Source organism: Oncorhynchus gorbuscha, linkage group LG06 (assembly GCF_021184085.1).
Source record: "Oncorhynchus gorbuscha isolate QuinsamMale2020 ecotype Even-year linkage group LG06, OgorEven_v1.0, whole genome shotgun sequence".
Lineage (NCBI taxonomy): Eukaryota > Metazoa > Chordata > Actinopteri > Salmoniformes > Salmonidae > Oncorhynchus > Oncorhynchus gorbuscha.
Genome location: NC_060178.1, coordinates 11,109,706 through 11,121,986, shown reverse-complemented (window position 1 = coordinate 11,121,986; position 12,281 = coordinate 11,109,706). Strand labels below are relative to the sequence as shown.

Below are 12,281 nucleotides of genomic sequence, written 5' to 3'. Positions count from 1 at the left end.
ATCTAAAACCACGATTATTAGTGTTTATTAAAAATATACAAGTCAAATTCTTTATCATTAGAATCTCCCTCCAATGTTCATTGATCACTGAATGTTCAGTATGTGACTGACCAGGTATCAAGTCTGGGTTGTTTACACTATTCAAGATTGTGCCTATTTGGTTGAAGGTTAAGCCACACTGAGACTCGTGAACTTGGATGAAATCAAAATGACATGGGGATAGACCATCATTATCTACTTTGTTTTCAGATTAATTGCATACTTAACAAAGGTGGACATATTGTGTGTATTTGCATAAACAATCATGTTAGTTGTCATTCATCCAGCAACCGATGACTTCCATTGAATAACTATTGGCTCAATACAGATTTTTACGGACACAAATCTCAATGTGGCCATAATCTAAAGCCTAGGCGTTAGCTCTGGGGAATAAAATTAGTCATTAGTTTTCCGGCAAGGGTACTCATGCAAGTCATCGTGCAAACTGGATTTGGTTGAAGTCGAAAGTTTACATACACCTTAGTCAAATAGATTTAAACTCAGTTTTTCACCATTCCTGACATTTAATCCAAGTAAAAATGTCCTGTTTTAGGTCAGTTAGGATCACTTTATTTTAAGAATGTGAAACGTCAGAATGGTAGAGTGATTTCTTTCAGCTTTTATTTATTTCATCACATTCCCAGTGGGTTTATATGCATTTATATACACTCAATTAGTATTTGGTAGCATTGCCTTTAAATTGTTTAACTTGGGAAACTTTAGCCTTCCACAAGCTTCCCACAATAAATTGGGTGAATTTTGGCCCATTCCTCTTAACAGAGCTGGTGTAACTGAGTCAGGTTTGTAGGCCTCCTTGCTTGCACACGCTTTTTCAGTTCTGCTGAAAGTGAAATAATCTGTCTGTAAACAACTGTTGGAAAAATGACTTGTGTCATGCAGAAAGTAGATGTCCTAACCGACTTGCCAAAACTAGTTTGTTAACAAGAAATTTGTGGAGTGGCTGAAAAACGAGTTTTAATGACTCCAACCTAAGTGTATGTAAATTTCCGACTTCAACTGTATGTTCTGAACCACTTTTTGTCATTCCCAGTTTTAATTTCTGTACCTGTAACAATTTTTCAAACAAGATACAAGTTAGGCCTATTATTTCTAACAATTTTAGTTCCGTCTCCATCACTGGACCCAGTGGATGGGCAGTAAACCTGTCGGGGTGTGTTTTTGTGTGTTTTTTTTGTCCTTACCTTATCAACAGGTATATTTGATAAAAGGCACCTGATAGTCTAACTCTGAAATCACCCTGTTCAAAGGTCAGAGCTGTAAAGTACATCTCCCTTTATCTTCCAACTCTAGTGAGCGACGCAAACGGACCTTGGTCGGCTCTGTTTTCGTAGACTGTATAGACCCCATTAGTCATGTGTGTGTGTGTGTGTGTGTGTGTGTGTGTCTCAGGTTAACTGGTAGGCGTTAGTCATGTGTGAAGGCACAATCGACTCTAAGGGAGATAAGGAGCCACCACGCCTCACAGGTCTGCCGGGGTTGCCAAATGCATCAATGGGCAGTACCATCCAGTAACTGAAACAAGGTGAGACTATCCTACATATATTTCACATCTGTAATGTGTCACATAACTTACAATGTATAAATGCTTTACACATTTTAATTATTGGTTTGCAATGAATGTTAACTCAATTACCATACCATGTTATTATATTTAACAATTTATGATTTATTGCAGTTTTGTCATTCAGTAGTAGACTGCTGTTTTACAAAATTATTCCACATAAGAGACTGCTGATTGCTAAATTGTAATGCATATGTTATGCAATCATTCCTCCTGCAATGTAAATGCCTGTATAAAGAAACTTCTCTTGCATAATTTCCTCCTGTGAACTTTGATCAGATAACGTATAAATTTGCTATTTCCTCATTTCATGTCTTGATTACTGAATTATCCCCTGCTAAATAGTCCTACCTGAAAGTCTCCCTCAGAATACAGTATTGCAACAATCTTGCCTTGCCCTTTCAGTTGAATTAAGCATATGGCTGAATAGGGACGTGTGCATCTTTAAACGTTGTGTATCTCAAAAGCAATATATTTAGCCACTATAGTTGCCCTTGGTGCCTGCATAAAGCCAGAGCGTCTTTCTAAATTCCTGGTTCCTGCGATGCATGCTGACTGGTCCTACTAGACTACTGTGTAATTGCGCAAACGCCAATAGCATTCTATAGGTTTTGTTGGTTTGGGTTAATAAAGCATAATGTTTGTCATATTCCAACCTATTGATAAAATAATGTGATAAACCAATTAAGAAAATGCCAAGAGTATCATCGAGTTGTTCTAATTTGGGTTTTAAGGATTAACCCGTTAGCTTTACTGCACGTACCCATAACGCGTTGCGTTGTTACTTGGGCGTCTAGTTATGGGACGTTTGTCCGTGAGCATTGTTACCTCTAAAACGTTAAAGCGCAAACTTCCAACGCTGAGGCTGTACTCGCTTTAAATTAGTTATATCAGTGGCCAAATAGGATACTGTGCCTATTGTATCACAATGTATGCCTAACAGAGTGACCTACCATCAAAAACAATGGAGAAAATGCATCCCATAACATTTTAAAATGGAAATAGCTGTTCTATCATTCAGCCAACACTAGAAGTCAATGTGTGGTGTTCAATGAGACTACATTCCAAGAGACTTTAGGGGGGGAAACGTGCAGGACTGGACATTAACCTGTTTATCCACTAGTCCTTCAGACCAGGTGACAAAAAATGTTGTGTTGCAAGAAACCACTCTCGGGGCTAGTGCGCGGCAGTCTCGGGGCTAGTGCCCGGCAGTCTCGGGGCTAGTGCGCGGCAGTCTCTGGGCTAGTGCGCGGCAGTCTCGGGGCTAGTGCGCGGCAGTCTCGGGGCTAGTGCGCGGCAGTCTCGGGGCTAGTGCGCGGCAGTCTCGGGGCTAGTGCGCGGCAGTCTCGGGGCTAGTGCGCGGCAGTCTCGGGGCTAGTGCGCGGCAGTCTCGGGGCTAGTGCGCGGCAGTCTCGGGGCTAGTGCGCGGCAGTCTCGGGGCTAGTGCGCGGCAGTCTCGGGGCTAGTGCGCGGCAGTCTCGGGGCTAGTGCGCAGTTTAGAGGGAACATAGTGTGGGAGCCTACTTGTTCTAATTGATTTTGACAAAATGACATTTCTAATTTAATATTTCTCAATTCAATAGTTTTATGTACACAATTAAATTGTCGATCTGTAATAACAATATAATGGGGAAAAAAATATATATATATATAACTAATTCCAGTAGGACTAACTACTGTCCAACATTGGATTAAGGAGGCTGGCGTGTATGGGAATTGAGAGCGTTCTGAAAGGAGGGGTGAAATACACACGGACTAAAGCAAATGCTGTACAGCCTAGTCTAGCCGCTTCGTCTTGCTGCATTCACTTGGATCAATCAGCATTCACTCCACGCGTCGGTCTCCTCCTCCAGTCTCACTCATCTTATCCTCTCTGATTTTCCTCCTTTCCTTTTAGACTCGTAGCATCACCAAGGCTCCCCTTCCATTCATCCATCCCTACCTCTCAGAAACTGTGGAAATAAAGCAATGGCAAACAACTTCGCCAGAATTTTGTCCGGCAAACGAAATGTGGGCATTATGTCACTAGTTGGAGCCGGGTCTTTGACAGCGGCCTTTCTGCTCAACCGTGAACATGTCACCGCCGGAGCGCAAGTACGGAGAGTGTACCCTGCCAGGTAACCCACGACGCCCTTTATTGCGCTATATGGACATTCAGTCCAGCCATTTCAAGGGCGAAATATTGTCATTCTGTAGACCTGTTGTTTTAGATACAATAATATATGAGTAATAGTCTACGCTGACATGCATTGAATTCTCTGACTGTCAAAACTGGAGACTATTTTAGCAGCAGCATTGAATGAATGTGCTATTTCGAATAGGTTCTTTCTTAGTTACTTTTTGTGGAAATGATAAATGACCTAGGCCTGTTTTATTCATGAAATGTTAAAGCTATAGTCCGCCTCATGTTTTTTTTAAATGTCTAATGATGAAATATAAATATAATATAATTCTCTGAATGCATGGTCTACTGATGGAATGTTTTGCCAACAATATGTAGACTACATTGATGAGCTCTAATTAATTATTTGGTGAAATAGACAGGTGTTTTTTTTTCCAGAACCATGTTGGAATGGTCTAGAATGAATCTAGATTCTCCTTATTTGGCTTGCATGGGGGCTGGGCTAAAACTCTGCTTTATGGTTTTATGATAGGCAGAATCTACCGCAAAACCGATTAGAGAAGATGCTGGAGGCGAAATGCAAAACTGGACAAACCGATTGCATAACGCATAGGCCTATTAAGAAATATAGGATATTCCGTTTCCAAAGCATAGTCGTCGAATGCTCGACGTCTGCTGCGATCAGATTGTAGCATGTATGGTTGCACTGCTGTGTCTGTGATGACCGCGCATTATGATAGGTATAGGCTAAACATAGCGCGCATGCACTGGTATGTCAAAAGAAAAGCACAGGTAGGCTAGAACACAGTGATGGATGGAAATCACTGTAGCTGTTGGCTATTGAGTAGCCTAAGCTACATTGCAGCGAGTCTTATGCAGTAATTATCATAATGGTGTCATTAATCAGGTGTTTCCTATACAGCTTTTTTTAAATATATATTTATATATATATTTTATATATTATTTATTTATTTTATTATCCTTGTGGTTCTCAAAGACTATGATTTAGCAATTATTGTCCGCATGATTTAATGTATCCCGACAGTGCGGACTATCCGGACCTGCGCAAGCACAACAACTGCATGGCCAGCCACCTGACACCTGCCATCTATGCCAAGCTGGTGGACAAGGCCACGCCCAACGGCTACACTCTTGACCAGGCCATCCAGACTGGCGTGGACAACCCCGGGCACCCCTTCATCAAGACTGTGGGCATGGTGGCAGGGGATGAGGAGTCCTACGAGGTCAGAGCAGGCAGCAGTTAGAAGTCTTGAATGCAGATGACAGATGTATAGTTTTCGTCAGGGTGAAGCCATAGGCTGTCCATTTTCTCAGTTCCTCACTGCTCTTACAAAGCACATTGGAGGAGAGGATCCAATGTCCCCTCTGGACCTCATCCTCAAATGAGCTTTATGTTTAAAAAATATATAGAATTAAAACTGTTTTTGCTTTGTCATTATGGGTATTGTGTGTAGATTGATGAGGGGGAAATAACAATTTAATTCATTTTTAGAAGAAGGTAGTAATGTAGCAAAATGTGGAAAAAATCAAGGTCTGAATACTTTCCGAATGAACGGTATATATTCATTGTTTGCTTTTTTTAAAATAGATGCCCTTTGTTTTGACATTTCTTAAAGCCATAAAAAGCCCATTTAGTCTATAGGCTACATTTATGTCAGCTACATTAAGAATGAATGAGAACTCTCTGTGTTTTGATACTTTCTGACATGAGGAAGAGCAAGTGGTCTATTGATCACGTGTGATATTACAATCCCAGCCACTCAATCTGACAATGGAGAACAGGCACACCCAGTCCCCCTGTCCCATTTCAGACTGAGACCAACTACCACTGCACCAGAGGGGTGTTGGTTTTAGAATAGAGGAGACCTTCATTTGGGATCACATCTTTTGGTCATCAGTTTCATTGCTTGCTATGAGACTACACCAACTCATAATGGTATAGTATAAATCATACTAGACTACAGTACTATACTGTAAGCCTGTCCAATCGTTTGTAAAGTGGCAGTGATTCTCTTAATGTAGTCTACAAGGTGGCGGCAGGTAGCCTGGTGGGTAGGAGCATTGGGCCAGAAACCGAAAGGTTGCTGGATCGAATCCCCGAGCTGACAAGTTAAAAATCTGTCGTTCTGCCCCTGAGTAAGGCAGTTAACCCGCTGCTCTCAGGGTGCCAATGCCGTGGATGTTGATTTATGGCAGCCCCACCTCTCTGATTCAGACGGGTTGGGTTAAATACGGAAGACACATTTCTGTTGAATGCATTCAGCTATACAACTGACTAGGTATCACCCTTTCCTTTTCTATAAATCCTAACCAAATGAGAGACTGTATAATGATGACATTTTTGATGCGGGGGGTTTCAGGTGTTTGCAGACCTCCTTGACCCGGTCATCAAGGAGAGGCACAATGGCTACGACCCTCAGACTATGACCCATCCCACTGACTTGGACTCCAGCAAGGTACAGAGATACATCTGAAAACAACAGTATGGGCTGTGTCTGGTCAAAATTAGTGCACTATATAGAGAATAGGGTGCCAATGTACCCTCATCAGTGAGATTTCTAGAACTGGCTGAATGGTGGAGCTGTCCTTAAGCTGAGTTTTCTCTGACGTCACTATCTCTATCTGGTCACACCACACACAGACCATGTTAGGTGGTGCATAATACTATATTTAACATTAGAAAGTGGACAGATTCACTCACTGGACGCTATACTAATCAGTGATACCAGCTAACATTATATCGTTAGGCAGTAAATCGATTGTGCAGATTGGAACGTTAATCATTCATTACGTTATATTACAGGAATGTTGTTTCTGTCTGATGAAAACCTCTCGTCTCCAAAATAGAAACCTTTCAGGAATTCGAAAACAAATGACCATATTTTCTCTTTAACAAACATATCATTCTGAAACTAGAAACTTAAATTAAATGTTCAGAGTACATTGAGGGAAGTTACTGCTTTAAATAAAAACATTTTTAAATGTCACAAGGTTTTCGTCAAACAGCGATGATATGTCATGCTACAATGAATGTCAATTACTGTATATGCCATACAAATCACATATCAAAGGAACCTAATGTAGGATTAATAATCATGTCATGACTTCCTTGACTTAAACCATTTAGCTTTTTGGGGAGCATAGGTCATTCACAAATGTCCTTTTTGGTTTCATGATATTAGGCCTAACTGTCATACAATTTACTACTATAGCTACGCCATTTGTTATTTTTCTGTTTCCCTCCGTCTGTCAGCTCAAGTCGGGCAAATTCGACGAGCGCTATGTGCTGTCGTCGCGGGTCAGGACGGGCCGTAGCATCAGGGGACTGAGCCTGCCCCCGGCATGTACCCGGGCAGAGCGCCGGGAGGTGGAGAAGGTGGTGGTGGACGCCCTGGCTGGCCTGAAGGGAGACCTGGCGGGGACATATTACAGCCTCACCCACATGACAGACCAGGAGCAGCAGCAGCTCATTGACGTGAGTCAGGATGCCAATCCATTGGAAGACCTAAAAGACAGGAGGGAAACAATAGCAGATATGTTTTGTTAGGCATTGATGTTGTTCCCCTTTCATTAAGACAGCATTTCCTGTCTCTACTGTGTTGACACAGGACCACTTCCTGTTCGATAAACCCGTGTCCCCTCTGCTGACCTGTTCGGGGATGGCCCGTGATTGGCCAGATGCACGCGGTATCTGGTAAGCACCTGTTGGTTATAGATACAGAACCTTAGTGGTCATAAGGGTAAGAGGGGATTTTGATTATTGTCTCTAAGTTATTATTTGCATATAGTTGGTGCTACACATCATCAGGACTCTTCTTTATGGAGATTTTCCTTCTTGCAAAGTGGCAATGTCCACTAGCTTGTATCTCCTGTAGACTGAGCCATAGATTCTCCTGTAGACTGAGCCATAGACTCTCCTGTAGACTGAGCCATAGACTCTCCTGTAGACTGAGCCATAGACTCTCCTGTAGACTGAGCCATAGACTCTCCTGTAGACTGAGCCATAGACTCTCCTGTAGACTGAGCCATAGACTCTCCTGTAGACTGAGCCATAGACTCTCCTGTAGACTGAGCCATAGACTCTCCTGTAGACTGAGCCATAGATTCTCCTGTAGACTGAGCCATAGATTCTCCTGTAGACTGAGCCATAGACTCTCCTGTAGACTGAGCCATAGATTCTCCTGTAGACTGAGCCATAGACTCTCCTGTAGACTGAGCCATAGACTCTCCTGTAGACTGAGCCATAGACTCTCCTGTAGACTGAGCCATAGACTCTCCTGTAGACTGAGCCATAGACTCTCCTGTAGACTGAGCCATAGACTCTCCTGTAGACTGAGCCATAGACTCTCCTGTAGACTGAGCCATAGACTCTCCTGTAGACTGAGCCATAGACTCTCCTGTAGACTGAGCCATAGGCTCTCCTGTAGACTGAGCCATAGGCTCTCCTGTAGACTGAGCCATAGATGTACATTAGTGATGCAGACAATGCCCTCTCCGCATTGAGTTTCAGTTGGTGCCCAGAAATAGCCTGATGCCAACCGCTACCCTGCCAGGGCCTGCTCCAGCCATTCTCTACCCCCCTACAGCATGCCAGCCTCTCCTCTATAATTCATCCTCTGGGCTCTAAATTAAAAATGTTCGGACAGCTCTCTCCTCCTTTCATGCTTCTCTCTGCTCTCCTGGCTTCAGACCTATCCATTACTTCATTCAAGTCTCTAATTGTTTTCAGGAGGCCAATGGGGCAAATATGCCATTGTCTATAATGCATTGCATTACATGAACCTTTTTGCTTATATGGAAATACTGTATCCATTACAATGCAATTTGATTATTGTGTATGCGGCAATACTGTCTACCGCCACCATCGCCTCAATGAAGTTATAACGTATGGAACCTGGACATTTAACTCTAGCTGGTGCAATAGAGGATGGAGAAATGATCTCTCTGTCATGTATAAATAGTTTAACTCAATTTGAGGAATGCTCTAAGCTCCTTTTTGGACCACCCGGATCAAACCTGATTACCGACAGAAAGGAGAAGCAGAACCTTCTATTTATTAAATAAATTATTTTCCTCAGAGGCCTTTATTATCAATGATCGTGATCAGCTCCTCTAAAATAGTCTACGTTCGCTGGTGGGAGCGCTGGGATCCCATTGCATTAGGAAGCACTACACAAGTATTGATAATTAAGAGTGTGTTTTGTGTAGTTTTTATTTAGTTTGAAATTAGTATTGATACGTTTTGTGTTTTCAACCCTCGCTACTCCTTTGTACCAAACCCAGGCATAACAACACAAAGACCTTCCTGATCTGGATCAATGAAGAGGATCACACCAGAGTCATCTCTATGGAGAAGGGAGGCAACATGAAGAGAGTGTTTGACCGCTTCTGCACAGGCCTGAAAGAGGTGCGCACTCACACACACACCATTATGTGGCTGCTGGTGTATGTATGCAAGACAAATAAAGATGTCATTGAATATTTTTCCATCTAGTCTAAAGTGAAAGGTTTGTTCAGGTGGAGAGGCTGATCCAGGAGAAAGGCTGGGAGTTCATGTGGAATGAGAGACTGGGCTACATCCTTACGTGCCCCTCCAACCTGGGCACTGGGCTCCGTGCTGGAGTACACGTCAACCTGCCCAAGCTCAGCAAGGTAACATCTAATCAAGAGCACCAACAAGCATTTTACATTGACATGGGTTAACTAATTAGGGTCAAGTGCGTTGCTCAAGGTCACATCAACAGATTTTTCACCTCGTCGGCTTGGAGATTCGAACCAGTGACCTTTCGGTTACCAGCCCAACGCTCTTAACCGCTAGGCTACCTGCCACCCATGTCGTTCCCCAACCCACAGGCTATCTTTGGATTTTCCAAATACAGATTCTTAAATACACAAACCTCTTAAATTCAAATCTGGACCTCGAAGCCAGTTCCACTTCTTTTTTCACCCTTCTTCCCCTGTAATCAGGGACTGATTTAGATTTCAGACACCAGGTGGGTGCAATTAATGATCAGGTTGAACCGAAAACCAGCAGTACTCCAGACCTCCATGGTAGGACTTGAATGAGACTTATACCCTTAAACCAGGGATCAATATGATCCCCACGAGCCAGTCATCCACCACCCATCGTCTTCTGAATGTTCCTCTTTGTTAGGGTACACCGTAACAGAAAAATATATAAAAAGGGGTAAACGAGCGATGAGATGGTATCTCTCCATTTTCCAACCGTTTTTCTGTTTGGGCGTCTACTAAAAGTGACTCCTGTCTGGTAAACCTGCAGGACCCTCGCTTCACTAAGATCCTGGACAACCTGCGACTGCAGAAGAGAGGAACCGGGGGAGTGGACACTGCAGCCGTGGGAAGCACCTTCGACATCTCCAACCTGGACAGACTGGGCCAGTCAGAGGTAATGGGGAATACATGGTGTTAGGTTTGGACACTGATCTTGGGTTGGTTTCATGTTTTTTTCCCCCCACTACTAATGGTTTCAGTTGGGTTTAGAAGGAGGGGAAACTGTTCCTAGATCTGTACCTAGGAGAAATGTCATCCCACACAGCTACTGGGTGCATCTCAATTGTTTAAAATGGCGTACGCTACATTACAAGGCCATGCAAAATAAATTCACTTGGTCATTACAACTGGTACGACCGGGCAAAATTTTCCCAGAAGGGATCGAGATGGAGGACATTCCTCAGTAGCCTCCGCTCCTTGTAGGAGGAGCCAAAGGCTTGAGTCAAGTCAAAGTTATTACCCATTACAGATGGTAGGGGGAGTGTAGCAAATCCATTCACTTTACCCATCAGTCAAGTGAATGAAAGGATATGAGAGAGGAATCCATTTTAGACTATTGAGATGCGGCTATGGGTTGCACTGGAAGGCTTGAGGAATGTCTTGAGGAGAGAGACCGTCATGCCTGTGTTTAACCCTCTCCTGTGTCTGGATGGGAGACATAAGTCAAGTACACGTCACTATTCTGTACGGTGGGACTCATCATCAGTATTGTCATGCCTGGGTTGTATGATGGGATTATTAACATGGGTTGTAATGATGGGATTATTAACATGGGTTGTAATGATGGGATTATTAACATGGGATGTATGATGGGTGAATGCATGGTAAGAAGGGGGGGGGGGGGTAGATCCTCTAATAACACTGTGCTTTCACACATACACACATGATTCAGCTAGTCAAGATGTGGTTGATCAGTTGAATCAGGAATGAGGTATTACAGCACTGGGAATGAAAGCCCTGTATACACTGCAGCTCTCCAGGACCAATCAGTGAGGAATGGAAGGGCAAGTTTGAGAGAGTGAAGAAACGAATACCGTAGTGTGCGAGAAAAAAAACGTGGAGAGCAAGAGAGAGAGAACTTTTGACCCTCCACAATCGCTCAGTCCACATGATTGAGGGGATTCGTTTGAGCAGGGCTTAGAATTCTGATCACTAAACTTGATCACATAATGACTAGTTATTTGGGATGTAAGATAATTCGTAGATCAGTGATTTGGCCACTGGCTGGCCGCAATGCAGTCGATCTCAAACACGCGCAGGCTTTGGTTGCGTGCCACGTCCACGACTGTGCCAACGGGCATCAGCTTGCTAGGCCAATATCATATGATGTGCTTTAGCTGATATGCTAAACCCCTTACCTAGATGTTGTGAGATCTGTCATGCCTCTGCAATGCAGTCGCTCGCTAACACGCCCACTGTCGCTCTCTGTGATCAGGTCCAGCTAGTGCAGACGGTGGTGGACGGCGTCAACTACCTGATCGAATGTGAGAAGAAGCTGGAGAAGGGTCAGGACATCAAGATCCCTCCGCCGGTCAGGAAATAGACTAACCCCCCCCCCTCCCAGTAGACTAACCACCCCCTCCCAATAGACTAACCCCCCTCCCAGTAGACTAACCACCCCTCCTCCCAATAGACTAACCCCCCTCCCAGTAGACTAACCCCCCAACAGACTAACCCCCCAATAGACTAACCCCCAATAGACTACCCCCCAATAGACTAACCCCCCTCCCATTAGACTAACCCCCAATAGACTAACCCCCCAATAGACTAACCCCCATAGACTAACCCCCACCCCCAACAGACTAACCCCCCCCAATAGACTAACCCCCCCCCCCTCCCAATAGACTAACCCCCTCCCATTAGACTAACCCCCAATAGACTAACCCCCCCCCCTAACCCCCCATAGACTAACCCCCCCCCCAATAGACTAACCCCCTCCCCCTCCCAATAGACCCCCTCCCAATAGACTAACCCCCCCTCCCAATAGACTAACCCCCTCCCAACCCAGATATACCTCTTCCTACCAACCTCTGTCCCATCCCCATCAGAGCCATAGGTAATGTGTACACATCCAACTCTCTTTGAGATGTCAAATTTAAATGGCACCAAACGTTTCAAGATCATTATTCTGGTAATCATTGGGGCGTTTGGAGCCAAAATGCCTGACAAGTTGGCTGAACTCTGCATACCTATAGCTCTAATCCCTATAAAATTATACGTAATGGA

At 43.8% G+C, this 12,281-nt stretch overlaps 1 protein-coding gene across 2 annotated transcripts; it reads left to right on the top strand.

Moving 5' to 3' along the window:
• The first annotated feature begins 1,425 nt into the window (after window positions 1-1,425).
• Window positions 1,426-11,652, top strand: LOC124037521 (creatine kinase U-type, mitochondrial-like). 2 transcript variants are annotated; one of them, XM_046352310.1, is made up of 10 exons: window positions 1,426-1,582; window positions 3,519-3,738; window positions 4,789-4,987; window positions 6,125-6,220; window positions 7,018-7,239; window positions 7,373-7,458; window positions 9,048-9,171; window positions 9,282-9,416; window positions 10,045-10,170; window positions 11,491-11,652. In XM_046352310.1, exons 2-10 carry the CDS (start codon window positions 3,590-3,592, stop codon window positions 11,596-11,598), a joined length of 1,245 nt encoding a protein of 414 aa, XP_046208266.1. In that variant the 5' UTR covers window positions 1,426-1,582; window positions 3,519-3,589; the 3' UTR covers window positions 11,599-11,652. The 2 variants fall into 2 exon arrangements, with proteins under 2 accessions (XP_046208266.1, XP_046208267.1); XM_046352311.1 differs by lacking the exon at window positions 1,426-1,582 and having other exon boundaries at window positions 3,367-3,738.
• The last annotated feature ends 629 nt before the right edge of the window (window positions 11,653-12,281 follow it).

What these genes read in the sequence shown, in the direction of transcription:
- LOC124037521 (XM_046352310.1), top strand. Translation starts at nt 3,590, where the DNA reads ATGGCAAACAACTTCGCCAGAATTTTGTCCGGCAAACGAAATGTGGGC. An exon ending in CCAGATGCACGCGGTATCTG is followed by an intron (nt 7,459 to 9,047) that starts GTAAGCACCTGT and finishes TACCAAACCCAG; the next exon opens with GCATAACAACACAAAGACCT. An exon ending in ACCTGCCCAAGCTCAGCAAG is followed by an intron (nt 9,417 to 10,044) that starts GTAACATCTAAT and finishes GTAAACCTGCAG; the next exon opens with GACCCTCGCTTCACTAAGAT.